The 27,270-nt window shown below is 41.2% G+C and overlaps 2 protein-coding genes across 6 annotated transcripts in view; one reads left to right on the forward strand and one right to left on the reverse strand.

The window, feature by feature from the left end:
- CACNA2D3 (calcium voltage-gated channel auxiliary subunit alpha2delta 3) overlaps positions 1-27,270 on the reverse strand; it is an 879,694-nt gene that overhangs the window by 128,667 nt on the left and 723,757 nt on the right. For all 3 annotated transcript variants that reach the window (XM_060402372.1, XM_060402371.1, XM_042236061.1), the window contains exons 26-27: positions 27,095-27,216; positions 22,923-23,003 (exon numbers count right to left, since the gene is read on the reverse strand). In XM_060402372.1, the coding sequence (XP_060258355.1) occupies positions 22,923-23,003; positions 27,095-27,216 (203 nt within the window). The remainder of the gene's footprint in view (positions 1-22,922; positions 23,004-27,094; positions 27,217-27,270) is intronic.
- Positions 1-27,270, forward strand: part of LRTM1 (leucine rich repeats and transmembrane domains 1) — a 60,657-nt gene that overhangs the window by 1,626 nt on the left and 31,761 nt on the right. For 2 of the 3 annotated variants that reach the window (XR_009597435.1, XM_060402373.1), the window contains exons 2-3: positions 1,462-2,058; positions 7,371-7,495. Coding sequence is in view for 2 of the 3 variants with exons in the window: in XM_060402373.1 (XP_060258356.1) it covers positions 1,462-2,058; positions 7,371-7,495 (722 nt within the window). In the remaining variant the exon portion in view is untranslated. Of the gene's footprint in view, positions 1-1,461; positions 2,059-7,370; positions 12,991-27,270 lie in introns of those variants that run through there. The other variant, XM_012099888.5, reaches the window with a different exon arrangement.

A 27,270-nucleotide genomic window follows, 5' to 3' on the forward strand; every position in this document is an offset into this window, starting at 1 on the left:
TGACCTAGCAGTGCCTGAGAGAATGTCAACTCAGCATCCTCTTCAAACCTGGCAAGGAGGCACCTATCAAATCTAGAGCCCCCGTACACATTTCTACAGAGCCAAGGAGCCCTGTGTAAGGATGCCTTCTGCTCCATCATTTGTCCCGAAAGAAACTGCAACAACTCAAATGCTCGTCAGTACAAGAGTGGCTAAATAATAAATCTGGCAAGGCCTCCCCACCAAATACTCCACAGAAGCTAAAAGGAATGAATGGACTCTCTGTGCATCCCTGTGGATGGATCAGTTTTGAGTGACTAAACTGCAAAATGAGACATACCAATGATTATTTAGCTTTTTAAAAAACCACTATGCAAAACATTCTGTAATTTGTTTATGTGTGTGTTGTGTATGTATGTGTATGTAGAAATATTTACAGGCAGTAAAGCACAGCACGTAAGAACCCTGATAGACTCTGGAAGCAGACTGCCTGGGTTCAAATCATGATTCTACTACTTCTGAATGACCTTGGACAAGTGATTTAGCTTCTCGGTGCCTCAGTTTCATCACCTTTAATATGTGCATAATAAAAGATACCGAATTACAAGATTAGGAGGGCTAAATGAATTAATATATATAAAGCACTTTCAATAATGCCTGGCTCAAAATATGAGCTATAAGGCTATTTGTGATTTTGTTGTTTTTAAAAGGCCTGGTGGGATGCAGTCGTAATGGTAGGGAAGGTGGTGGTGGGGAGCGGTTCCTGCTGGAAAACATGATATGGGTGCTAATCAAAGGGACTTTAACTTATCAGCAATGCACTGTTTCTTTGAGTTAAGGGAAAAAAGAGATGAAGCAAATATGGCAACCTATGAATAACTGACAGAACTCTGTTACAGGAACATGAGTATTTATCATGTTATTTTAATGCTTTTGTTTTAAAATCTCTTGAACAAAAAAGGAGCAGAGACAATCATCACTCATGGAAGTATTACACTTGGAAGACGGATGTCGATTTGTAAGAATGCTTCAGACCTGTCCCATCTAATATGCACCACTAGCACTTATGGCTATCTAAATTTTAACTGATAAAAATTAAATGGAAATAAAAATTCTGTTTCTTGACTGCAGTAGTCACATTTCAAGAGCTCTGAAGTCACATGAAGCTGGTGGCTATCATATTAGACAGTAGATACAGATCATTCCCATCACCATAGAGAGTTCTATCGGACAGCATGGTCTGGAGCATACTTTTGAGAAATGTGAATATCTGAACTCCCTCTCATGGTCCCAAAGTTCTGGTCCTAGATAATTCTGCTGCTTCATACAAAGGGCACATGCCCCCCAAAAATATTTTTTTCACATTTTTACTTGATAACTTATGTCGTCTACCTTCTGGTTACCTGTGAACTTGAAGCGGGAACAAAAGCTGATACCACTTACAAACTGGTTCCTATCTCAGTTTCTTTCTGTTTGTTGTAGGTGAACTGTTCCTGCTTTCCAGTATGATTTTCCTGCTCCCGGTGGTGTGCGGCTGCCCAGAGAGATGCCGCTGTCACTCACCTTCAAATTCTGTAGACTGCAGCCGGCAGGGTCTGGCTGAAATCCCTTCCGATCTGCCTCCTCAGACTCAAACGCTGCACTTACAAGATAACCACATCCACCAGCTTCCGAATTCTGCATTTAAATCAGTGCCACAGCTCACAACCTTGAACTTGTACAACAATTCTCTTTCAAATCTGACCCCCGGAGTTTTCCATGGACTTCAGCACTTGCGGGTCTTAAACCTAACTCAGAACTCCCTGCATTCCCTGGAAAGCAGACTATTCCATTCTCTCCCACAGCTGAGGGAGCTCGATTTGTCATCAAACAATATAAGTCACCTTCCTGCATCCCTAGGTGAGCCTTGGGAGAACCTGACCGTTCTTGCGATCCAGCAAAACCGGCTTCGGCAGCTTGATCGAGCCCTCCTAGAATCCATGCCCAGAATGAAGCATTTATTTCTCAAAGACAACCTCTGGAAATGCAACTGTCACTTGCTCAGTCTTAAACTCTGGCTGGAAACATTTGTCTATAAAGGTCAGTAACTAACGCCTATCCCCTCATCCGTGTATGATCAGCTTAGGAGAAACCTCAATGGTTCTCTGCATTAGAAGGGATGCTGAAAAGTGTTTGAGGGATCTGTGTAAGCTTTTGCACACTGATGTCATTTCACGGTATGGCAAAAGAGGCAAGTGAATCATTAAGGGTGTTTCAAATCAGGTATTTAAATTCATCTACAGATACGATTCATGGAAACAACTTTCCACTTTTTTCCCCTCTCCACCCCAACTTTCCACTTTTTGATTAATACCACCATTAAGTTATTTATCTAGAAACTGTAGGCCCTTAAGAAAGAAGGAAATCAATCCACCTAAATATTGGGTTGGCCAAATTTTCATAAGAAAAGCTCGAACAAACTTTTTGACCAATCCAATAACTACTCAATTCTGAAGTGACAACAAATTCTGATTTTCAAGTGTGATCCAACTGGGGGCATGGTATTTCTCCTTAGGACTGCCCCTCCTTTTTTCTCTGCTTCTGACCATTTGACAGCTATGGCAGACACCACTGTTACTAAAACTGAATACAATACGGCTCCCTCTCCAAAGGGAACAAGTATTTCTTTAACCAGATGTCAAAAACAAAGCAAGAGATCCTAGAATACTAAAGATGAGGGGATCTGGAAATCACTCAGAGGTCAGCAAACTATATAGCCTAAGAGCCAGATCTGGCCCACCTATTTTTGTAAATAAAGCTTTGTTGGAACACATTCACATCCATTTATTATTTACTGTCTGGCTGTTTTTGCATTAAAGATTGAGGTTGAATAGTTGGGACAGAGACTACGGCAAGGCTTAAAAAATGAACCATCTGGCTCTTTATAGGAAAGTTTGCCAACCCCTCCTAACTCTAAGCTAGTCTATTATCAATAGGAAATGGATGCCCGAAGATGTTTAATGACTTGATGAAGACCACAGAGGAGAAGCACAGACAAGACTAGAAGGAGCAGCTTTAGGTCTTGGCCCTACACTCCCTCCTCTACATCACAGTGCTTCTTTCCTCCTAACTTTTAAGTGTCATTCATTCATTCATACTAAACTTGAGTGAATTTTACATGCCATGGACATTTCAGGGTGCTGAGAAAAAGTCAGTGAATAAGAAAATCCCTATCATCATGGGCATTACATCCTGACAGTAGAAAACATGTTCAATAAAACAAATATATACATCTATGTCAGAGAGCAGTTAGTGCTAGAGGCAGCATGAAGGGAGAGAGTGATGGAATAAGGGTTACATTTCAGATGTGAAGGACAGGGAAGGCCCCTGCAAGGAGGTGATATGGGGAAGCAGAACTGGAATAATGAGGGGAAATAAGCCATGAGATAACTCGGGAAAAGGATGGTAGCTGCAGAGGACCTGAGGGGAAAGTAAGCTTGGCTTCACTGAGGGACAGAAGGAGGGACAAGCAAGTGGCTAGAGCAGGGGAAGGGAGTGAGAGAGGCTAAGGCAGCACACAGCCAGGTCATGCTGAAATGTGCAGAGCCGGCTGAGACATTTGGATTTTATTTTAGGCAAGATGGAAATGTCTTGAAGAATTTTAGTCAGGCGAACAATATGATCTGATTACATTTTAAAAGGTCACTGTGGTAACTCTAGGGAGATCAAACCAAAGGCTGCAGAAGAAGAATCAGGGGGATGAGGGAGAAAGTGATTTCAGTCTTCCAGGAAAGATGACGGTGGCCCAAACTAGGATGATGAGAAATGATCAGCTTTGGGAGATATTTAGAATAATGAACTGATAGAATTTACTAACGGGTTGGAACTGGATATAAGGAAAACAGAGTATATTACAGGAAATACAATTTTGTTTCGTCCTCCAGGAGTAAGCAGATAAACGGTGATGCCAGTAGCTGACGAGGGTCAGGCTGTGGAATGGGGGAAATGGGCAAGTGTATGTGGGAGATGGTAAATCAAGAGCTCAATGTGGGGCATATCAAGTTTGGGACGCCCATTACATTGTCAAGGAGTGATGTTGAGTTGATGGATGTATATCTGAGCCCATAATTTGGGAAGATATCAGAGATCCAGACATGGAATCAAGAGAGGGAATCAAGAGAGTCTGGACAGTTGCAGCAGTTACACAGAAGGAAGTGGAGGAGAACACATGGGTTCAAATAAACACTATTGATTTAAGAATCTCTCTCAACAACAGAATAGTCAGTAGCTTATCATTAACCAGCTAATTTTCAAGTTGACTTACAACAGAGGTCATATGATTTGACAAAAATCTTTCTTAAAGAAGGCTTCAAATAAAACTGTTTACATCTAGAGGTGAAGTGGCTTTACCTACTGTGTTGTGGATGAGATAGTAAGCATAAGGCAAAGCATCACAGAAAGATGGTTTTCATGAAAGGAGAGTATTTCTTGACAAAAAAATGGTTCTCAGGTCCAGGAAACTAGAAGCAACATAGGGAGGGATATAGCTCCCCCTACTCTGCCACAAACTCACTGGTGATCTTTGAACAAATTAATGTTCCTCACTAGCCCTCTGTGTCACCAGGTGGAACTGACAGTGTTAAGCCAGGGAGTTCCTAAGACTGATTCTGGTCCTCAGGCTCCTCAATGCAATTTAACACTCCCTCATGGCAGAGCTGCCCCACCCACTCAACAGCCTTTCTCTGAAGGAAGGCAAAACTGATTTGGAATAACAAGACCTGGGTGTCAAAATGACTAAATAAAACCAGCAAATAAATGCAAATATAGGAGACAATCTGACTACTGATGCATGGAATAAAGGCAAAATAAGGTCATAGATATTGATCAAAACCTTACTTCCCCTGGAGGGGGAACAAAATACATGGAGGATGAAGCAGGGGATTTTGTGGCCTGGAAGTGTCATTCACTGGTTCCACTGGCCAGAATTCAGTCAGGTGGCTTCAATCTGACCACAAAGGGTGAGGAAATTTCATCTTCCTCTGGACCCAACAATCAAAGGAAAGAAGAAAAAAAGTGCTTCGATGAGTATTTAATGTCTCCTTCAAGAACATGCACATAGATTTTCTAATTAGCATTCCTCTCTCCATTCATAAGTTAACAAATCATCTTTATGCCAATAGTTAACTGTACTAAACATTTATTCTGGGCTAGGAACTGTGCTAAACAGTTGACATACTTTATTCAGCTGAGCTCTCAGAGCAATCTTGTGAAGTGAATTTCATTATTACCCTGGTTTCTCACTTTCCAGATGAGCAAGCAGAGGCACAGAATGGTCAGGTAACTTGCTTAGGGTTGCAAAGCTAAGTAGTGGTCAGACTTAGGATATGAATCTCGTTTCACCCCAAGACAGGGATTAAGAGCTGCTAGCTGCCAGATGATGGATAATGAGAGTGCTTGGAAAGCTGGAGCCTCTTGAATTGTCAACTTCTATGAATCCAGAAGAGATTGAGGCCCTCAAGCTGTCGTTGGCAGATCTGCCTCCTGGGGGGTGGCTGAGGAGATGGTGGAGGAAGGCTGGGAAGTGAGTCCTGGCTGAGGACACAGGAGAGCATGGAGCTCTTGATGGCCACAACCCCGGCCTTCCAGCCACATCCCAGGCTCTCGTCTATGTATTCTCTTGGCTCTGGGTCCTGAGGCCATGCCTCCCACCCTAATAGTTAAAACAGGAAGCCAGTAACAGGAGAAGCGAACTTAACCCTGGAGTGGCGAGGTGAACCACCCCAGTCTAGGTCTAAGTCAGCTATTGGAATTGCTGGTTCCCCAGGTTCAGTACTGAAACACTCCCTGAGACGGAGATCTTCAATCATAGCCTGTTGGCACCTTGTGGTCATCCAGGGCATGCACCCCGTACCTCTGGCCTGCTGTACCTCAGCTCAAGAAAGGAGAGATTCCTATTGTCATTTTGCTTTAGAGTTGAGGTTCTTGCCTCAGGGGATCACTGAAGAAGCCAGATCAGGCCCAGGTGACTCTGGCAATAGGTGATTCAGTTCAAGCAGCAAAAGCAAAAAAGACATGAGTGTTGAATTTCGCCATGGCCACCAACCCCAGAGTGACTTGGGCCACAGCAACCCTTGAACTGCAAAATGGCCCTCTCTATTAATAGGGCCACAGTAGGATTCAGCTTATAAATTTAGGTAGAATGGATGTGAGGACATTCCCCAAGTTGTGAAGTGCTGTACAAAGGAAGGTTCTAAACACTGAAGTGACAACCTCCTGCATGGGAATTTCTGGTATAGTTTCGTAATCTACCTATGATGTGTACAAAGAAATCTCCAGTCTAACTAAGATTAGTGTCACAATTCATGGAGGTAAGGATCTACGGAGGGTCACTGTGTTAATTCCATGGACCTCACAACATTCCAGAGGGAGAGAGGACATGAGTATAGCGGGAAAAACTGGGATCATAGGAGTGGGCCAGGTTTCAGTGTTGATCTATCCACTTTTAACCTGAATGACCCTGGACAAAAATTACCCATTTTAGCAGAGTTGTGAGGACTTATCTAACAGTGCTTTATAATCAAAACAGATACAAGTAGGATGTTTTTGTGAAAATTAGTCAGAGAAGTTTATCTGTCTGAGGTCAAATAGCAAATTGTTGGTCAAATTTGGCCAGGATAGAATCTGTTCATCCACTGCTCTTTCTAGAAAAGGATTTCTAGGTCCTCAAATCCCCCCTGTAGCTCACATACCTGAGGAAATCAATCCCCTTTCCACAGAATGGAAATTGAGTCTTAGAAAGTTTGGTACTCAAAATACTAAATATTTCGAGGTCTGAAGAGGCACTTTAATTGTACTTAATCCCATGAATGTAATACGTATTCCTGTCAAACCTTCAGATACACAAAACACTCATAGGACCGCCGACTTCCCCATTTGGCATCACTGAAGAGTGTTGGTAGAGACATAGGGTCTTTGAAATTAACATATAACATCACAAGAAAAGACATTTGTTTTCATTATTTATTTCTTAGGTCTCCAGTGGTGGTTTGGCACAATAGATTTCTTGTGTGGCAGGGCTCATTAGGGCGAGCGACAGTGCCCTCGGCTGGCCTCCAGCGCCCCTCCTGTCAGCTTTTGCATTGTTTCCCCTTGGCATTTACAAGGTAAAGGTGACCTGGCTTCTAATGAATTCTTGGTCATACATAATTGCCCATTTAGTGTGTGGCATTTTTAGCATGTAGCCAATTTAGAAATCTTAAAATCATAAAATATGGCTGTTAAATTCTTTGACTCCAGGGAGGGAAAAAAAAAGGTGTTTTATAAATTCCATCTGCCTCAGTTTTGCAGGCTGAGGATTTGGGAGTTTGGTTGTATCAGGCTCTGCTATCATTCTTTGTTTTTGTTTCTTAAAGGGGGAATAACCGACAGCGTCATCTGTGTGTCACCAGACACTTGGAAGGGAAAGGACCTCCTTGAAATCCCTCACGAGCTGTACCACCCCTGCCCTTTTCCTTCTCTACACCTGCAGTCTTCACAGGTACCGCAGCTAGGTGCTGCCCCCCGGGCTGTCCCCAGGCTCTCCGACAGCCACAGCAGAGGGGAGCGAGACCACCGGGAGTGTGAGGTCAAACCCAAGCCAAGGCCAGCCAATCTGCGCCACGCCGTGGCCACCATCGTCATAACAGGGGTGGTGTGTGGGATTGTGTGTCTCATGATGCTGGCGGCCGCCATCTACGGCTGCACCTATGCAGCTATCACAGCCCAGTACCATGGGGGACGCTTGGCTCAAACGAATGAGCCCACGAAGACAGAAGGAAAAGAGCTGTTTGACAGCTCACTGGCCTGAGAACTTTCATCTCAAATAGGAATAATCATTTTCAACCAGAAAACAGTTTCTGAGTAGGGTTGATGGGTCACTGTTACTGCCTCATTTTTTTTCCAAAAGGAAAAAAAAGATGTGTCTGTAAAATATATATATATATGTATATACATAGATATTTAGACTTCCCTTAGACTTTCCTTGTGGCTCAGCCAGTGGGCTTCCCTTGTGGCTCAGCTGGTAAAGAATCTGCCTGCAATGCGGGAGACATGGGTTTTATCCCTGGGTTGGGAAAATCCCCTGGAGAAGGGAAAGGCTACTCACTCCAGTATTCCGGCCTAGAGAATTCCATGGACTATATAGTCCTTGGGGTTGCAAAGAGTCGGACATGACTGAGCAACTTTCACCTTCACTTTGTGTCTCAGCCAGTAAGGAGTCTGCCTGCAGTGCAGGAGACCTGGGTTTGATCTCTGGGTTGGGAAGATCCCCTGGAGAAGGAAATGGCAACCCACTCCAGTATTTTTGCCTGGAAAATCCCCATGGTCAGAGGATCCTGGCAGGCTACAGTTCATGGGGTCACATATATATGTATGCATATATATGTTTATGGAAAGAAATTTATGTAGAGATTTTTTTTAAAATATATTAATACCATAGTTGAAATAGATATGATAACTTGTGCTCTGTGCCTGAGAAGTTATGACAATTATTCTATGTGGGAAAGGCTGTCCATGGAGAAAGGGAAGGTACCTCTCTTTCAAGGTACTTTTCCCTGCAGTAAGTTGCTTTAACAAAGCAGCTGAAATACAAACACTCACGGCAGTCAGCACGCCTGGGAGCTTTATGGTCCACTGGAAAACTGCCCAATTCTGAGTGCCTGGGAAGAAGTTGGTGATCTTACCCAAGGGGCACTGAATGCTTCTATAATCCAAGTTCCTGCTAGACCAGTGATACTTTTAGATGTTAGGTATGTTACACATTTAGCGGGAGTGTCTGTTGGTTGGGAATTTTTGTAGCTTGCCACAAGAGTCAGATTCTATTTAATTTTCTAAATCAGAAAACCATTTGGGGCTCTCTAGGCCACAGAAGAAGAAGAGGGCTCCTCGAGTGGATAATACGACTCAGGCGCAAGGTCTGGGGAAGTTTTCTGATGCACGGGGAAATAACATATAAACAAACACAAAAAGGACGGGGTGGCGGAATTCAGGGCACGTATCACCGAAAGGCCATATCCACTAGACGACTGGAATCCTCCTTTTATAACTCTCACAGCAGGAATGAATTTAGGGTGGGCTGAGAGCGAGATAATGGCTTATGTGTATCTGTGTCTACGTACAGAGTGCGCAGAGTGCATAGGCTTGTTCAACCACACCCACACATAAACACAGAGCAATCAGTTTACCCACTAATGAAATGCAGCCGCAGCAGGGTGGAAGCCAGCAGCTGCTGACCACCACCCAGATTGTCTACTCAACACTCTGGGAGAGGAAGTCAGAGGAAGTCTGAAGAGAGTGGGAATTATCAAGAGACTTGAGATATGTGGCAGCAGCCATCCTGAACATTATTTAGGCCAGGGTTTAAAAAAAATCAGGTGTGGCTTGCTTAACTCCACAGACACGGTCCTGAGGAGTTGCATGCAAAGGAAATTTTTGTAAATTGAATCATCATTTTAATGCAGTAGGGGAGCTCGCTATTTAAAGGAACCTTTCATGGAATCTTTCTGTAATGGCAATAATTGACTCCAGATTTATGTATTTTGTAAATTTGCATTTTCTCAGGCTAGGATTTCTTAAAGCAGATTCTACCTGTTCTTTCTCTCATGATGCCCCATCTCATATTTAGAGTCACCTGTTAGTATTAAAGTCATTACACAGAGGAGTTAAGGACTCAGCAAAAGTAGAGAACAGGGTGAGCTGTCCCTCCAGAGGCCTTGACAGACATCACTAATCAATCCCAGCATTCCTCCCCCTGAGCCCTGATGCACCACAGATGCCTTCTTAAGACAGCACTGTAGGCAACCAGAACTAATCAACTGGAGTTGGTTCAAAGGATAAAGCATATTTGCCATTCAGGGTACTGGCTCTGCATTCATTTCTTCAGGGCATGTAACAGTGTTTTGGATCTTAAATCAGTAGTCCTTTCCCTAACCTGGCACATGAATGTGAGGTCCATACAGGCTGGAATATTGTTTCTCTGTCTGATGCAGCCAAAGCCTTGCCCAGCAGTGTAAAGAGGTCAGGGGAAAGACAGGTGGACCTACCCTAGCTTACCCTGCAGGACTCACACATCCCAGAGAACATCTCTACCTTCTCACAGTGCTTCACAACCACCGTGCCCCACCCCACAAGTTAAAGATGGGCCAACTTGCGGGAACAGCAATTTTGCTAAATGATTCTTCTGGGGGGAAACATTTACATTTGATGCTAATTTTTTCTGAATATTAAAATAAATCTGGATATGTTAAAGAGTAGACTGAAAAATTACCATGGATTTTAAGATCAAAAAGAGATCTCAGGGAAAGCTGGCTTCTGGGATCAGCTCCATCCCAACCCTGGTGCCCCCTTTCTGCTCTCTTCATGCACTCCTTCAGTGGTGAGACCAAGCATCCCATCTAAGGATGGAGGGATTACTTTCCAGGTAGAAAAAATCTTCCTTGCCCTGGATCATGAGTCCTTGGCCAAGAAAGCAATATGAGAAAGGAAATCATGGAGATCTTTTTACACATTGTTCTCATTTCACCAAATGTTTCGAGAGTTCGCGCTACGTACCATGCATGGTGAGAGGTGTTCTCATGAACATTTATGTAATCTTGGCAACCAACCCGTGAGATACTTGAACAGATATTACATAACCTGGAAACTTCTGAGACCAACATCGCGTGCCTCTTTCACTGCTGTGATTTTTTTTTTAATTTATTGATTTATTTTTCACTGCTATGATTTAAGATATCCAGTGCACTACGTTCTGCCGGAGGTCTGGTGACTGTGCAGGTCGACCCCATCCCCCTGCCCACAGCGATTACATGTCAGAGCTTCCAATCCACCGCAGAAAACCCCGAATGTGGCTAGAATCCTCACTCCTTGACACCCATGTCATATGAGATTTCTAGGCACAGATGATAACTTGGGCAAATATTCCTGCTTTACGAGATGTCTTTAAGGAAAATTATTAAAATGATACCTTCTTATATTCACATGTCTATCTTTTGCCTACAGTCACCACAAAGAGAAGTTGGCGATGAAAATAATTACTTACCCTAAAATGTCAACAAGTCTCTCAGCACAGACAAATATAAATCAAATTGTTTAGATTAACAAATGCAGAGTTATCATTCGTTAATAGGAGAAATGAAATGTTTTCTCTGTAAAAAACTTGCAGATGAAAGACTCAATTTGCAGGGTATTCTGTGAGAACCGCAAATTATCTTTCACAAGCACTACAGCTCATGAGGGGTAATTTGCAAACGCCTCATAGATTATTTTCAGCTGTTTATTGCTGCTGTCATATTTATAGATTCTCCTATAAAATGCCCTTCCGTCATAGAGCCTTATTGAAGGAATACTGTGAATAAATATCACGTTTATTGTTGATTGCTCTGAGAAAATTTTGTAAAATATAGTTTCTTCATTATATTTAGTGGAACAGTATCACTATTTTTGCTTTGCTAGAGGTCACAAACTCACAATAGCAGGACCCAAAACTGTGAGGCATATAATGAGGGTGTAGAAGGAATCTCTGTCACAGAGATTGTGGAAAAAGAAGCCATAGTGTCAAATCTATACCTGGCAAGCTTTTAAAATTAAGGTAAACACCCCTGACTTTGCAGGAACAATCTTGTGCTTCAGATGATAAAACGTCCATGAACAACAATGGATGTTTCATTTTTTTTCTTACAAAAATGGAAGACTTAAAAGTAATCACAGGATTTCCTCCAGAAGGCTCTGAAATCTCATTATTTAAGTTAACCAAGTTACTCCAGAAATTAGACACTCTTAGATCCAAAATATAAAAGGAAGCAGATCAATTTCTAAAATAATCTATCTGTAGCATCGATTATCATAATTACACAATTAATTGTTAGAAATCTGTAACTTTCTATTGCAGATCAGGAAATAGCTATTTTCACTTGGGTCAAACCCACCAGTGTATCCAATGCTCAATGCTATGAGACAGAAACCTACCAGCAAATGATATTCCAGCCCCACATGGTGTCAGTGGGTGTGGCTTCTACACAGCTTCAGGGAAATACCCTGTTTTCCCTTATGATGAAAATTATTTACTTATTTATGTTCAAATTTAAATAAGGTCTCAAAGAAACCTCCCTCCCATTGGGAGAGGCAGCTTTGCAGTCCCTCACTTTCCTTTCAGATTCTTGACTGGAATATCCACATCTATTTTTCACTTGAATGACACTGAATATTCATTTGGATGGATAGGATGTTACCCAGTTTCAAAGGCTTACCAAGAAGAGAAGAAAAAGAACCAGAGGACTGGGAATTGGGAAGGTCCTTTGGGAGCAGTTAGTCTAGGTGTGGCAAATTTCAGAATAGCTGTGACCAGCTTCCCTACCTGCTTCAGACATTACTAACAGATCTCAGCAAACTTATCTACTGACCCCAGTCAAAGCCTCAGAATCCTTTTAAATCTCTTTTCTAAGTACCTACTCCTGATCAACTGAAGTTGACTTATGTTTCATATTCTTATTTTTACAAACAGGAAATAGAATAATGGAAAATGAAAGAAATTTTTCCAAAGTCACACAGAAAATTAATTGCAGATCTGATAAATGCAGTTACAGGAGCAAAGGGTTAGCATGTATAATACAACACAACCTCTGCCATTATTCACCCATTCTGGTGAACCACGTTATAAGAACTACAGCATTGTTATATTAATTATTTGGATAAGAGCAATAATAGCACTGCCATCGACTTTTATTAAGCACCAGGTTGTGTGCCAATTGTTCTTAGTGTAATATTTTCATTTTTCTCTACGTCTCAAATTAAGCAAAACACGAGAGCATTTTACTGCCATATCACAGATGAAGATAATTTATTGGGTTTGTGTAATTTGTTCAAGGTCATGTCATTAATGATTAGTGGAGAAGGAATCTGAATGAAGGATGCATGGGTTTCCTTGGGTTTCTTCTCATGCTTCTATTTACTTTTGATTATATTCAGTATTATCCATAATAAATACTTTTTTAAAAATGACTCCTAACTTTTTGGACTGAATAACCAGTAACTACAATAAATTAAGCTTGGAGTCAGTTGCATTTAATGGGCTTTGGGGAATGAGTTGTTTTTGATGGGAGAGGCAGAGACACTAATCAGACAAGGGAGAGTCAAGGAAAAGAGGTCTGGCTTAGGAACCACCACCTCATGAATGGTGTTAAAAGCCTTGCGAGTGGACAGGAGCCTTGGGGCCCTCCAACATGCATAATCAAGAGATGAACAAAATCGGCAAAGGAGACCTAGAGGGTAGGCAGTGAGGTAGGCAAAGAACCAAATAAAGAGGTTTTCAAGGAGAATGTGGTCAACATGGTCAAGTGCTGATGACAGACCAAGAAAAAAGAACATCTGAAGTTCAATTTTGGATTTGGTAATGTGGGAGCTGTATATAACCTTGACGAGAAATGATTCACTATGGATGAAACCTGGTTGGAATGGGTTCCAGAAAGCATGAAAGAGAGAAAGTGAGAAGAACACAGAAAAATAAGAAATAACACAAAATAACATAAGAAAAGAAATAGGTTTAGCTTAAAAGAACCTTACTATATCAGCAAAAACATGGAAATTGGTCAAAGAAGGCTAGTGAAGCACAAGCATATAAAATGCCCACGCTCTGTGTTTTCATTCTGAGCTTCCTTTTTATATTTTAAGACAACTGTACACTCTAGGCTGCCTGAGCTCGGTCACATATAATTTGGCCTTGAAGTAGGAATGACATTCAGACACTGAGCTTGACCTCATGCAGATCTTCTCACCCAGAATAGAATGTGGGAGTTCTTGGTGAGTGCAAACTGTGGGAGGCCATGGGAATAAAGAGCCTTTGATCAGCACTGTCCCTTTCCCACCACAGACAGGCAAAAGCATTTTCCATGGGCAAGAGTCCACAGACTGACTGTCAAAGCATTTATGCTAGAGCCTCCAATCATGCCCTCTCTTCCCAGAGAGGGGAAATGCATGTCAGCTCATTTATCCTCTTTAGCCCTTCACTTAGCCTGAGTCGTATATATACTAGTTTTAACCAAGATCAAAATCCCATTAAGGTCACTAGGAGATTTGCCTGGATAAAGGCAGCTAAATAAATCCCCAAATCTCTCATGAGTCGTGTTGGGTGGGGGGAAATCCCAGAAAGTGTTTTCCACCAAAGCATGTGAGGGCATTTCCAATGTTCTACCAAGCATTATATTGATTTCACTGTTCAGAGGTTTACAAACTAAAGTGAAGATTAAGCAAATCACTGTCTTGACTGACAGTGATAGCATTTATTTTTAGAAAGCCCAGGACCTTTGATTGGGATATCTCTGTAACCACATATACAAAAATACTAGGCACAATGATGGATACCTTTTGATATAGGAAGCTGTGTCTTCAACATCTACTTACACACTTTTGATTTAAATATTTTCTTCATTTTTTATAAGATAAAAATATGGCAAAATAAGTGAGTGAACAAATTAGCATTTTTGGTATTTTTTTTTTAACAGACCGTGACATATTTTTATCTAAAGCAGGAGTTGGCAAACGGTTTCTCTAAAGAGTCAGACAGTAAATATTTTTGGCTTTTTAGTCCATATGGTCTCTACCCAACTACTCAGCTCTGCCATTTGTGCAAGAAGTTGTCCACAGAAAATATAGACAGGGATGTATTTCAATAAAATATTATTTATAAAAATAAGTGGTAGGTATCTGACAAGGTACTTGCATCCAGTATATATAAAGAACTTACTTCTCAACAATAAAAAGATAAATAACCTAATTTAAATACAGGCAAAAGATATGAGCAGACATTTCCCCAGTGAAGATATGCAAGGAGCTGGCATGTACATGAGAAGATGCTTGGTATAGTTAGTTATTAGGGAAATGCAAATCACTTCATTCCCACTAGGATAGCTAAATTAAAAAAGACAGAAATAGCAAGCAATCATAAGTAAGAGGAAAAACTGGAAGCCACATACAGTACTGGTGGGATTGTAAAAAGCTGCTGCTGCTTTGGAAAACAACTTGTCAGTCCTTCAAAATATCAAATCTAGAATTACCTTATGACCCAACAATTCTATTCCACTTTCAACCCAGGAGAAACTATAACATGTATCTGAACAAAAATGTGTACATAAATGTTCATATCAACATTAGTAATAATAGTTGAAAAGTAAGAACAACCCAGAAGCATCCATTAACTGATAAATGGATAAATGTTATACATACACACAATGGGGTATCATTGGACAGTTTAAAATGCTAAGGTATTGATCCTTGCTACAACATGAACCTTGAAAACATCAAGTTCAGTGAAAGACGTGAATCACAAAAGGCCATATGTTGTATGATTCCATTTATCTGCAATGTCCAGAGTAAGTGAATCCATAGAGACAGAAAGGAGATTAGTGGGTTTCCTCGGGCTGGAGTAGGGAGTGGGATATAAAGAATGAGGAGGGTGTGTGGGTATGGGGTTTTCTTTGGGAGAATATAAAATTGTTCTAAAGTTAGACTGTGGTAACAGTTGTACAACCTAAGAAATATCAAAACCCAATAAACTGTAGACTTGAAATGGTGAACTTTATAGTAAATATACCTCAATAAAACTCTTAAAAAAAACAAAAGGTAGCATCCTAAATTTCGTTCTATGGATTACAGTTTCTCAGTCTCTGTTCTGAGGAATAGGTACAAGAGAGTATGACTTTCAAAATTTTACTATGAAACATTTAAAGCTACTATAATGATATCCCCTATGCAGGTTTTCACAGGGAACAGCACATGACAAAAAGCACTGGCTAATGAGTGTGGTCGGTGTAACATATATCATTCTTAACAAGAGCAGTGATAATTTACCAGCTAACCATTATTGAGCACTCAGCTATAAGTATTCACCAAGCACTTTCTTTATATAAATTATTTTTCCCAAAAGGAACTAGAGGGGTCCCCCCAAAGCTAGGCTGAATCTGGGTGCAAGAAACAGCCCATTATTGGTTAATTCTTTTCCTTTTCTATGATGATGAAACAAACCTCTATATTTAAAAACTAGGCTGCTATAAATCCAACCAAAGCACCAATCAACCTCGTTTTACAAATGTGAAAATTCAATCCCAGAGCAAGAAGGGGGAAATGGCCCTGTGCTCACTGCTAAATCCTTGGCTTACACTGGCTTTAATGTTCAAATCCCACCATGACCTTGGAAAGCGGAGTCCTGCCAAAACAGAACTAAAAAACTGGGTATAAGGACCCATAACTCCAAAATTCTGCTGCTGATTTTGGGGTGGAGAGTGTGTTGGGGCTTTTGGTAAGGTTTATAAAAGGACAGTGGCTCATGGGAGTGAGTGTCCTGAAGACTGAGCACAGATTCAGTTTCTCAAAACTCTGGGCTATTTTTACTCCTGGAGCAATGATCTTCAGTGTGCCTGTCACTGTCTACTGTGGTATGCAGAGCAGCTGTTCTATGTGGCCAACTCTAATTCAGATTCTCTTGCAGACTTGAAATAAAGCATAGTTGGTAGCTACATCACTAATCCATTTCTCTGAAGTTTGTTACTGTCATTCCTATCAGCTTAGAGCCCCTTTTGCCCCTGCAGTGCATTTGTAAGTCAAGTTTAAAAAAAATAATGCCAAATATATAAAAAGCCCCATCTCATAGCTGACATTTAGACCACAATTTGCCTTGGGTTCCTCATTTCTCCCTGGAGCATCTGCCATTCAGTCATGCTTTTAGATCCTAGTAAATACCACCCAAACCTGAGAGACTCATTTGTGTCTCAGAGAAACCATCGAGACACAACATGTGTGAGGGATCTCACTCAAGATTCCTGGAGAAGTTTGTTCCCTCTGCTGGAACGTTCTTCCCACAGATCTTTGCATAATGGCTGTATCTCATCATTCCAATCTCTGATCAGGTCACCTCCTCAGGGAGGCCCTCTCTGAGTCCCCATCCTCCCCCAGTCTGGAGAAGCACCGCTTCTGCCACATATAAGTATGGACACGAGCATTCTTCCCTGCCTTTGGTACTCCCAACCACACTTCATTTTTCACAGAGCATCAGCTGCGACCGGAAATTCCCTCTACCCCTCCTCCCTCCCGCCCTTCTTCCTTTCTTCCTCCCGTTCCTGCAATGCTTGTCTGCTGTCTGTATCTCCCCCACAAGTGCAGGCTCTCCCCCATTGGCAGCAGTTTGGTCGGAATGATTCTTCACTGGCAGCTGCCACCCCAGCCTCAGGGCAGGAGAGCCAACAGTGCCCTCTCACCCCATCAAACATCATCCCCCAACTCACTCCACAATGCCCTCCGGGGTGCTTGTTCTCAGTTGTATCCCCGGCAACAGGAAAATGGTAGGTGCTAGATATATATATATTCATTGAATGATTTAATTAAAAAAATGAAGATATGAAATAAGAGCTTTCTGTAAGTAAGCCTACCTGGGAAAACACTGAATTTGAAAGCAACAAGAGTTGAAGTTTGCCTGTCAGTGTAACCCAGCATTTCTCCACCTCACCTCTGTTGACATTTTGGACCAGATGATCCTGTGTTGTCGTGGGCTGTCCCGTGTGATGTCGGATAGTCTGGAGTATCCTTGATCTCTGCCTGCTGGATGTCAGCAGGACCCCTCCTAACCAGTCACGGCAATCAAAAATATGTCCAGATGTTGTCAAATGTCTCCTGAGGGTCAAAACTGTCCCTGGTTGAGAACAACTAGCGTGATCAGTAAATATTAACTTCTGCTATAATAAAACATTCCCTTTGCTCACCTACAAACTAGACGTTTATCCATGGAGACTTGATACCTAATTTCTAAATACTAGTTAACTCATATATACCACATATATGAAATCCTACCAAAGAAATGTTGATAAGCTGAATATCTGCCTATAACATTTTGGCACCATTATTTACCCAACTTTAAGGAAAGCTGTATATTAAATAGTACACTCAGTTTAAATAACATGTACCTGACAATAGCTAATGGTCAATGATGTTCAGCAACCTCTTTCTTAATCAACTGGTTAAAATGAGATCTTTTGTCCTAACATCAAGCATCCCCCTTCATTACAAGGCCAGAATTATGCAAATGAGACCACTTAACCTACATTTTCCAATTTTCCCCATGAATGGATCTAACATGCTCTGTGTTTCTTGCAAAGGAATAGACTGTGAATCAGTCTCCCCAAATTTACTAGAAATCCTTAAATTTTACACTTAAGACAGGTAATTTTAGGCATGCAAATCATTCATATCTCAGTAAACATGTTAAAATATTCATTCCTGTAACCAATGCCTTTCTTTCTGTTGCTGAACACATTAGCTACCCTAAGCATCAGGTTAGATGCTTTCAGTTGAGTTCAGTTCAGTTCAGTCGCTCAGTCGTGTTTGACTCTTTGCGACGCCATGAATTGCAGCACGCCAGGCCTCCCTGTCCATCACCAACTCCCGGAGTTCACTCAAACTCATGTCCATCAAGTCAGTGATGCCATCCAGCCATCTCATCCTCGGTTGTCCCCTTCTCCTCCTGCCCCGAATCCCTCCCAGCATCAGAGTCTTTTCCAATGAATCAACTCTTCACATGAGGTGGCCAAAGTACTGGAGTTTCAGCGTTAGCATCATTCCTTCCAAAGAAATCCCAGGGTTGATCTCCTTCAGAATGGACTGGTTGGATCTCCTTGCAGTCTAAGGGAAGGTCAGATGCTTGGACCTCGAAAAAACATCTGCTAACGCAGAGACAACTACTGTGCTAACAACAGTTGCCATCAAAATGGGACACTAAACAGTGTTTCTACTCCTTAAGATATCCATATTGGTCTGCATCACTTCACTATGGATAGGAATTTTAGCTACTAAGTGCCTCTCTCAGAGTTTTGGTCAAGTTCTGTGTCCCTACTGTTTGGTCAGTAAACTTTGCAAGCATGTGTGCCTATAAGGGTTAGCTGCTCAGTTGTGTTCGACTCTTTGCAATCCCATGAACTGTAGCCTGCCAGGCTCTTCAGTCCATGGAATTTTCCAGGCAAGAATACTGGAGTGGGTAGTATAGAGAACAGGTAAAAATGAACCTCACCTTTCTCAAGTCATTTAGTCAATATTCTTGACATATTTACCATATCAATTCTTACCTCGGCACTGGGAATAAAAATATAATTGGGATGGCCCTTACCTCTGGAGAGAAATTATTTAGGAAATGAAATTAGAATACCTTAGAAGAGATTTTAGATTTTGATATGTTAAAGTTTACATTTTTAAGCAAATAATTCAGAATTTATTATCTATTACTTTCAAAATTCAGAAATATGAGCTTATCAAAAATTGAGATTAAGTATTTTATATTTGTCAGAGGGAGAGTCTAGAAGCATAGGGAAGTCAGAAAACACTCCAAGGAGGGGAGTAAGTTCCCTGCCTCCTTATACCTTCCAATTTTTCTCAGTTCCTCACGTCTATGTGTTTATTTTCTTCTCCTGGTCCTCTCTACCCCAGCATGATGGAAAACAATGCCTATGACTCTTGGTTTATTGGGCCTGGTCTCTTCATTGAGAGCGTAGCGTAGAATTAACACCATGATCTAGGTAACTTACAGAACTCAAGTCATAACAACTAAGGGCAAAATGGCTTTCTGTAAGTTCAATCCAATGTATAGAATCCTTACTGAGTGTCTACTATACTCCAGGGACTACACTGGGTTATGCTGTGAAGGACAGAAGATGAAAAGTAGGAAGTCTTTGATCTCTAGGAGTTTCTAAATGACTGTTCAGCTTTTCAATTCACTTATCCTGTGCAGACTTGGTTTTAAAAATAGCTGCTATTTTAAAGGTCTCCAGTGGTGGGGGGGTGGGGAGGGCAGAGGATACGGATTAAGGGGAGAGACTGTCAATCACAGGGTCTGGTTATTATTCATTTCTATCTAGAGGGCTGGCAAAAGAAAGAGGTCAGGAAATATTTACTGAATAAATGAATGAATGTGGAAGTATATTGCCAACTTGAAGATAAAAATAGGCCACCTCAAATCCTGGTAATTTTTACTTCTTGATATTGATGTTTTTTAAATTTATTTCCTCATTTTATCCCCAAATCAACCCAGAGTGAGGTGAGGGAGATAGTAATCCCAACCCTATTTTAGATAGAACTTCAGGGACCCAAGACCACACATTTAGCAAGTTATAGAGTGAGTGACAAAACTATGTAGACCTTACAATCCCAGGTTTACATTTCCAATAACAACAGAAAAATGGATTAGGGGCCTGACACACACAGCAGGTTCTAGCACTCTAGAGAGACTTGGTGGGCCAAAGAGAAAGTCCTACCACTTCTTCCTGTGCAGTGGGAAAGCAATTAAGAAAATTTAGCATGCTAGTGGCAGCTGCAGAGTTGGCAAGTTCCTCAAGAAAAGGACTGTAAGCAATGTCATAGGCCAAGAAGATGGATGGGGCCCATTTATGCACTGAGGCTGACGTATAAATGGAACCCTGCCCAGTTTGACTGCCCTTTCTTCAAAGATGTCATTGACAGATGAGTATCTAAATGTTTTTGTTTGAAAAGGAAAACAAAAAAAGAGAGAAAGAAGAGAATAACACACACACATAAAACCAAAACAAGAAACTCTTTCTATTGCAAACAGACACATTTAGCCAATGAACATGAGAACACCAGATCAGATCTGGGAGCACTGCAGGCTTTTCAAAGTAGTCCTTGATAATAAACTGCAAAGTTGCACACCTTTCTTTTCAGATAAATTTCAATTCAGCACAAGGATTTCATTGAAATCCCAAATTACTGCCAGTTGGCTGTATCCCATGTGCCGTTGGAGGCACACTGGTTGGGGGACAAGCCTGCTCACATATTCATCTTCATCTGCCAAAACAAGGTTTCTTCCCCAATTAAAATGGGCTTTTTAATTTTAAAGCAGTAAACAATGTCTACTTAATTTGTAGAGAATACACAGAAGAAAGTTGCCGAACCTAATCATCCAGTGACATGATGGGTGAGTCAGAGCCAATGAAATGTGGGGACGCGCTGAGGAGACCTCTCTGCTTTTGGAGACATAAAGGTTCTTTTGAGGTCATTGCCTTCAGGATGCTGCATCCAAGTCAGCCTTCAAGATCAAATATGAGCAATTCTGTTTTATCTTATGTCTACTCAGTATGGTTTAAAAAAGAAGATTCATAATCACCAGATTTAAAAGGTAATGACTAAGTACAGTTCCCTGGATAACCTTGGTTTTTGTCTTGCTCCGTAACTGCGTCCTGAAAATGGGCACTGGTTGACGCACACTGAACTGCAGTAACCAGGAGGATGTCTCTCCCACCCACTCAGGGTGGGCCAACCATGCCTCATGACTTGCCTCTGGTCTCAAGACGAGCACACAATTAGGAAAAGTCATGGTCTTCTCCAGACTGGATACACAGTGCCCAGGCTGAGTCCATGTTTCATCCACACTCAGCCAAGTAGACATTTATGAAATGTAAGTCATTTGGAAACATTTGAACATGGTTTGTAAACTTGGACAGATGTGGCTGGGATGGGCACAGTGATCTTAGAGCCAAAACAGACCATCCTTCATGGTGACTTTCTGAGAAATTCAAGGAAAAGGTTTTAGAAAGAAATTTCAAACAGACAATTTGGTTCAGACCATGCTGTTATCAGCTGGTGCATGTGGCCTCAACTCGAGAGAGATAACATGCCTCCAGAACTAGCTGGCTGGGTCAGGCTGGAGGTGAGTAAGGCTGACCTTCAAACAAAAATAAATCTTACCGAGTTAAATGATCCTGTCTCCTACTTTCCTCAAGGAACATGAGATACTAAGAACAAAATGTGAAGACAGCAGCCCTGAATTTTCACAGTCTTTATCTCCTGGCTGATTAGTTACAGGTCTGCCTAGTTGAAGATGAGCTACCGGTCAGATATATATGACTGTCTTCCTTCCCATATCCAATAACCCAGGAATAGCCAGGGCAATGGTCACCAAATATTTCAGTCCTGCTAATATTTAATACAATTATGATGTATAGGCTATGTCAGAAAATAAAGCCAAAGAACAACCACTTCAAACGTGTCTGATCCATTTCAATTCCATCCCACAGTGTGTGGAGTCACAGAAGTAGATATTCAAAATCATCCTATGGTACAACTTACCAAAACCAAAATGACTCCCTTTGGTAAATCTAGCCAATTATCAGGATGATACTTAGATATTCTCACCCACTCATTAACCAAAGGCTCCAACAATTTTTTATCAGAAACAAACAATGTGCCAGACACACTCTTAGGCTCCATTTTCTCAGCATCTGTTCCCAAAGGAGGGTTTATGGCAGTTTCTGGCCCTATAGGCAAAATATCACCAATGAAAGCCTCCAGTCAGTCAAAAAAATCTACTGACACTCTTAAAAGTGAGCGAGACGGGAAAAAGCCAGATACAGGGTTTCTTTGACAATTTAAAACTCAGTCATGAAATGGTTTTTCCCCTGGTCCCAAACCCAGCACCTGCAGATACATCTAACTCTAATCCCCCAGGGGGATTAGGGTGATGAAAATCTCAGGTTCTCCAGAGAAGGGCACATTTCAGTTTGTATTTGCCAAAAATAAACCCACAATTTCCTTGCACGGCCCCTGTTATCCCAATGACATAGAAGTGGGAGATCTGAAGCTTACTGTAAATTGGCATGGCACCTACTGTCAAGAAATGATCTTCTGCACATACCAACAATTTCCTACTGGCTCAGAGTCTATGGATAAAAGTCCTGGGAAATACTTCTGCTTTCCCGTCAAATTCAACCAGCTGTCAGAACCTTGGGCTGGAGGAGATGATGCCAAGCTGAAGAGGATATAGACTTTGTTGGTTTTTTTTTTTTTTTTAACTTTCAAAGCCAACTTTCTGATACATGGAAGTAGCTGATGAATGATGAATGGACATCATGCTCATTTATATTCATTGATTTAAATACATCATTTACCTGCCACCACGGGAGATTTCCTTTCATCCAGGAGCTGGATGGAGGTACTTGCTGTCACCACATTGCTTTTGTTGACTGTTCCTATAAGAAAAAAAAAAAAAAGATTAGTCACCAATTCTGAACCAGTTTTCACTTCCCAGAACTCAGAGTGGATCTGCCCTGTTAGGCCCGAAGTGTGGGGTAGGCAGTCCTCTCAGCTTAAGAAATTAATGCACTGAGTTATGATATCATCACTGGGTAACATATAGCCACTTCACATCAAAATTATTAATCACCACAGAGGGACCACATTTTTAAAAATTTGTGGTTACTAATATCAGTGTCCCAAAGAAAGGCAATGCCAAAGAATGCTCAAACTACCACACAATTGCACTCATCTCACACGCTAGCAAAGTCATGCTCAAAATTCTCCAAGCCAGGCTTCAGCAATACATGAACCGTGAATTTCCAGATGTTCAAGCTGGATATAGAAAAGGCAGAAGAACCAGAGATCAAATTGCGAACATCTGCTGGATCATTGAAAAAGCAATAGAGTTCCAGAAAAACATCTATTTCTGCTTTATTGACTATGCCAAAGCCTTTGACTGTTTGGATCACAATAAGCTGTGGAAAATTCTGAAAGAGATGGGAATACCAGACCACCTGACTGCCTCTTGAGAAACCTATATGCAGGTCAGGAAGCAACAGTTAGAACTGGACATAGAACAACAGACTGATTCCAAATAGGAAAAGGAGTACATCAAGGCTGTATATTGTCACCCTGCTTATTTAACTTATATGCGGAGTACATCATGAGAAACGCTAGGCTGGAAGAAGCACAAGCTGGAATCAAGATTACCAGGAGAAATATCAGTAACCTCAGATATGCAGATGACACTATCCTTATGGCAGAAAGTGAAGAGGAACTAAAAAGCCTCTTGAAGAAAGTGAAAGAGGAGAGTGAAAAAGTTGGCTTAAAGCTCAACATTCAGAAAATGAAGATCATGGCATCCGGTCCCATCACTTCATGGGAAATAGATGGGGAAACAGTGGAAACAGTGTCAGACTTTCTTTTTGGGGGGCTCCAAAATCACTGCAGATGGTGACTGCAGCCATGAAATTAAAAGACGTTTACTCCTTGGAAGCAAAGTTATGACCAACCTAGATAGCATATTGAAAAGCAGAGATATTACTTTGCCAACAAAGGTCCATCTAGTCAAGGCTATGGTTTTTCAGTGGTCATGTATGGATGTGAGAGTTGGACTGTGAAGAAAGCTGAGTGCCGAAGAATTGATGCTTTTGAACTGTGTTGTTGGAGAAGACTCTTGAGAGTCCCTTGGACTGCAAGGAGATCCAACCAGTCCATTCTAAAGGAGATCAGTCCTGGGTGATCACTGGAAGGACTGATGCTAAAGCTGAAACTCCAATACTTGGCCACCTCATGCAGAGAGTTGACTCATTGGAAAAGACCCTGATGCTGGGAGGGATTGGGGGCAAGAGGAGAAGGGGACAACAGAGGACAAGATGGCTGGATGGCATCACCAACTCGATGGACATGAGTCTGATTAAACTCCGGGAGCTGGTGATGGACAGGGAGGCCTGGTGTGCTGCGATTCATGGGGTCGCAAAGAGTCGGACACGACTGAGTGACTGAACTGAACTGAACTGAATATCGGTGTTTACTGTGTCAGTTATCATATTTACATTGCCTTTCTAAACATAGCCATAGACAGCTGCTTGAGATAAAGTACTGAAACTATTTTACAGTGAGTTGAGAACTTTAGCTGTGATTTATTGGTTAAAACTTTACTGAGATATAAAATTTTAATTTCAAGCCAAGTTCTTCTGAGCAAAACTATTCTAAATAGGGATAGAGCTGGAATGAAATCCTTACCCCATACTCTTATTAATGTGGTAACAATATGGTATTTTAGTATAAAGAGATTTTTAACTACTAGTGATGGTTCTAATACGCATGCATTAAAAGACACTGAACACAAATTCTTAATGCCCATAGTTAATAACTGTTACTCTAGTGGCTGCCTTATAAAAGGTTCAATGAATGTGAGTTGAATGCAATCCAATTGAATTTAGAAGCAGGGAGAAGGGAGATCTGAATTTATATACACTTATGACCAAAACAATTAAGAATTTTCTGGCCTGCATTTAAGCCGTAATAAAAACCAGCTTCTTTCCCACTGTGTATAGGTATTCAACACACAGGAGAAAAACTGAGAGAACTCCACCATAACACTTGTGTGTGGTGATTTTTAACATTTTCTCCAAATCTAAAGGGGCCACAAAATCTCCTAAGATATTATGTCATCCATAATTTTATCATGAATAAGGTAAATTCCTTTTTATTAAGTGATTTCATTTAAAGTTCAGTGAAAACCCCACTTGCCAAAAACCAATTAGACAACAGCCTTAATTAATCAGAATTCTTTTCCAGACATAATTCTTTGTAGGAAAAATGGTGAATAACAACAAAGCAAACTGAACAGAGGAGCCATTACACACAAGCACACACACACACACACACACACACACACACACACACGCAACACTTCTGGGAGACGGTCTCCTTACCCACAACTCCTCCTCCCTGTCCAGGTTTGGGAAAACCCCCTTTTGGATAACTTAATGGATCCAGCTCAGATCTAGAAAGCTAAGTTTTATTTTTTTACTTCAGAAGACTACAAAAAAGAAAGTATCATGGAACTGCATGAAAGAAGAAGACATTATTATTGATAGGTTTGCAGAATTAGAAAGTCCACTGTTTCTTAGTTGATATTTTCAGCAATAAAATGTGATTACAGATAAACATAAAGAAATTCTTAGTACCCGGAAATTTATATTTTAGAACACATACATGTGCGTAGGTGTGAGTTAACACACAGACCTGTCAGCAAAGGAGTAGAGACAGACTCCAAGAATCTTGCTTCTTAAAGGAATCTAACTGATAATCTCCTCTAAAATCCCACCTAGGGAGGGAATTTCTACAATAACACTTGGTCTTTTTTTTAATATCTTCATTAATGAGGGACCCTCTTCCTAATGAGTTCATTCAACTAGTTATTAGACAACTCTTATCAACATGTCTTCCCAAGTTTTTTAAAACTTTATTTTTAAAGGTGTTTCATTTATGGAAATAAGCAAGTGCCAAAACTGAGGGAGGAGCTCTGACACTAAAGCATTAGAGTCCCCATTAGGGGTGACCTGGGAATGCTTGTAAGAGATTAATACAGAAGCCTCTAATATAAAACATAAGCGTATACTGAACTGTCCAGGGCAATCCAAGTTTCTAGTACTATATCTTATTCATCTCTGAAGCTTTTACAATACACAATACAGAGCCTTACACAGAATGAGCACTAAAAGTATCAGACGCATGAAACAAGAGATGGTAGGATGGCATCACCAACTCAATGGACATGAATTTGAGCAAGCTCCAAGAGATGGCGAAGGACAGGGAAGCCTTGCATGTTGCAGTCCATGGGTTGCAAAGAGTCAGACATGACTGAGTGATTGAACACCGAGACAAGAAAAAGCCAGGGACAACTGAAAACCCTTTCCAGTTTCTCTTGCTTCTAAAACTGGATGAAATAAGGTAATGTTCAGTTCTCCTTTGAAGGGAGGACACCATAGCATATTTTTTTTATAATATCATAAAACCTAAAGACTGGAAGAATCATTGGCTACATGCCTCTCATGGGTCACTGCAGCTCCCTGTTAGGAGAGCACAAGGCTACACAAAATCTTAGTCATTACTCTTGTGTGTTGATTTAAATCAGCTCTGATGAGGAATTGTGGGCCTCCAAAGTGATGGGACTTGCTGAAAGTTCTGGCAAAAGATGTTATGGCTGTGTGAATTTTCTCTAAGTAGTACCATGATCACATTTTAGATTAAAATTAAAAAAAAATACTGAGAAGTTTGTATGCAAATTCTATATGGTACGAAATAACAGTCCTGCTTCCTGGCAGAGTATGGTCAAGTAAAAATTTCCTTGCTCTTGGGGTTGCAACACTTAGGGAGCTGGTCACTGGTTCAGGGCTAGACCAATATTCAGTACTGGCTCTCCTGGCTGGCTGTGGCTCCCTTTAGCCTCCAGGATGCTCCCTCATACTCTGCATGCAGTGCTCAGGCCAGCAGGACCGAAGGGATAGAAACAGCCCCCACCAAGGGCACCTACCTGTGCTGAATGGGATCGAGTAGACGAAGCTCCCTGGAATCTGCTCGGCAGCTCTTCGGTACCAGAGAGGGAAATGGTCTGCATTAAAGATATTCTCCTTATCTCCTGCTTTCAGGAAGTCCCTTGAAATAGAAGAGAATGAGAGCATGGCACCACTGAGCAAGGAAGGCCAGGCA

This window comes from Ovis aries, chromosome 19 (genome assembly GCF_016772045.2).
Source record: "Ovis aries strain OAR_USU_Benz2616 breed Rambouillet chromosome 19, ARS-UI_Ramb_v3.0, whole genome shotgun sequence".
Lineage (NCBI taxonomy): Eukaryota > Metazoa > Chordata > Mammalia > Artiodactyla > Bovidae > Ovis > Ovis aries.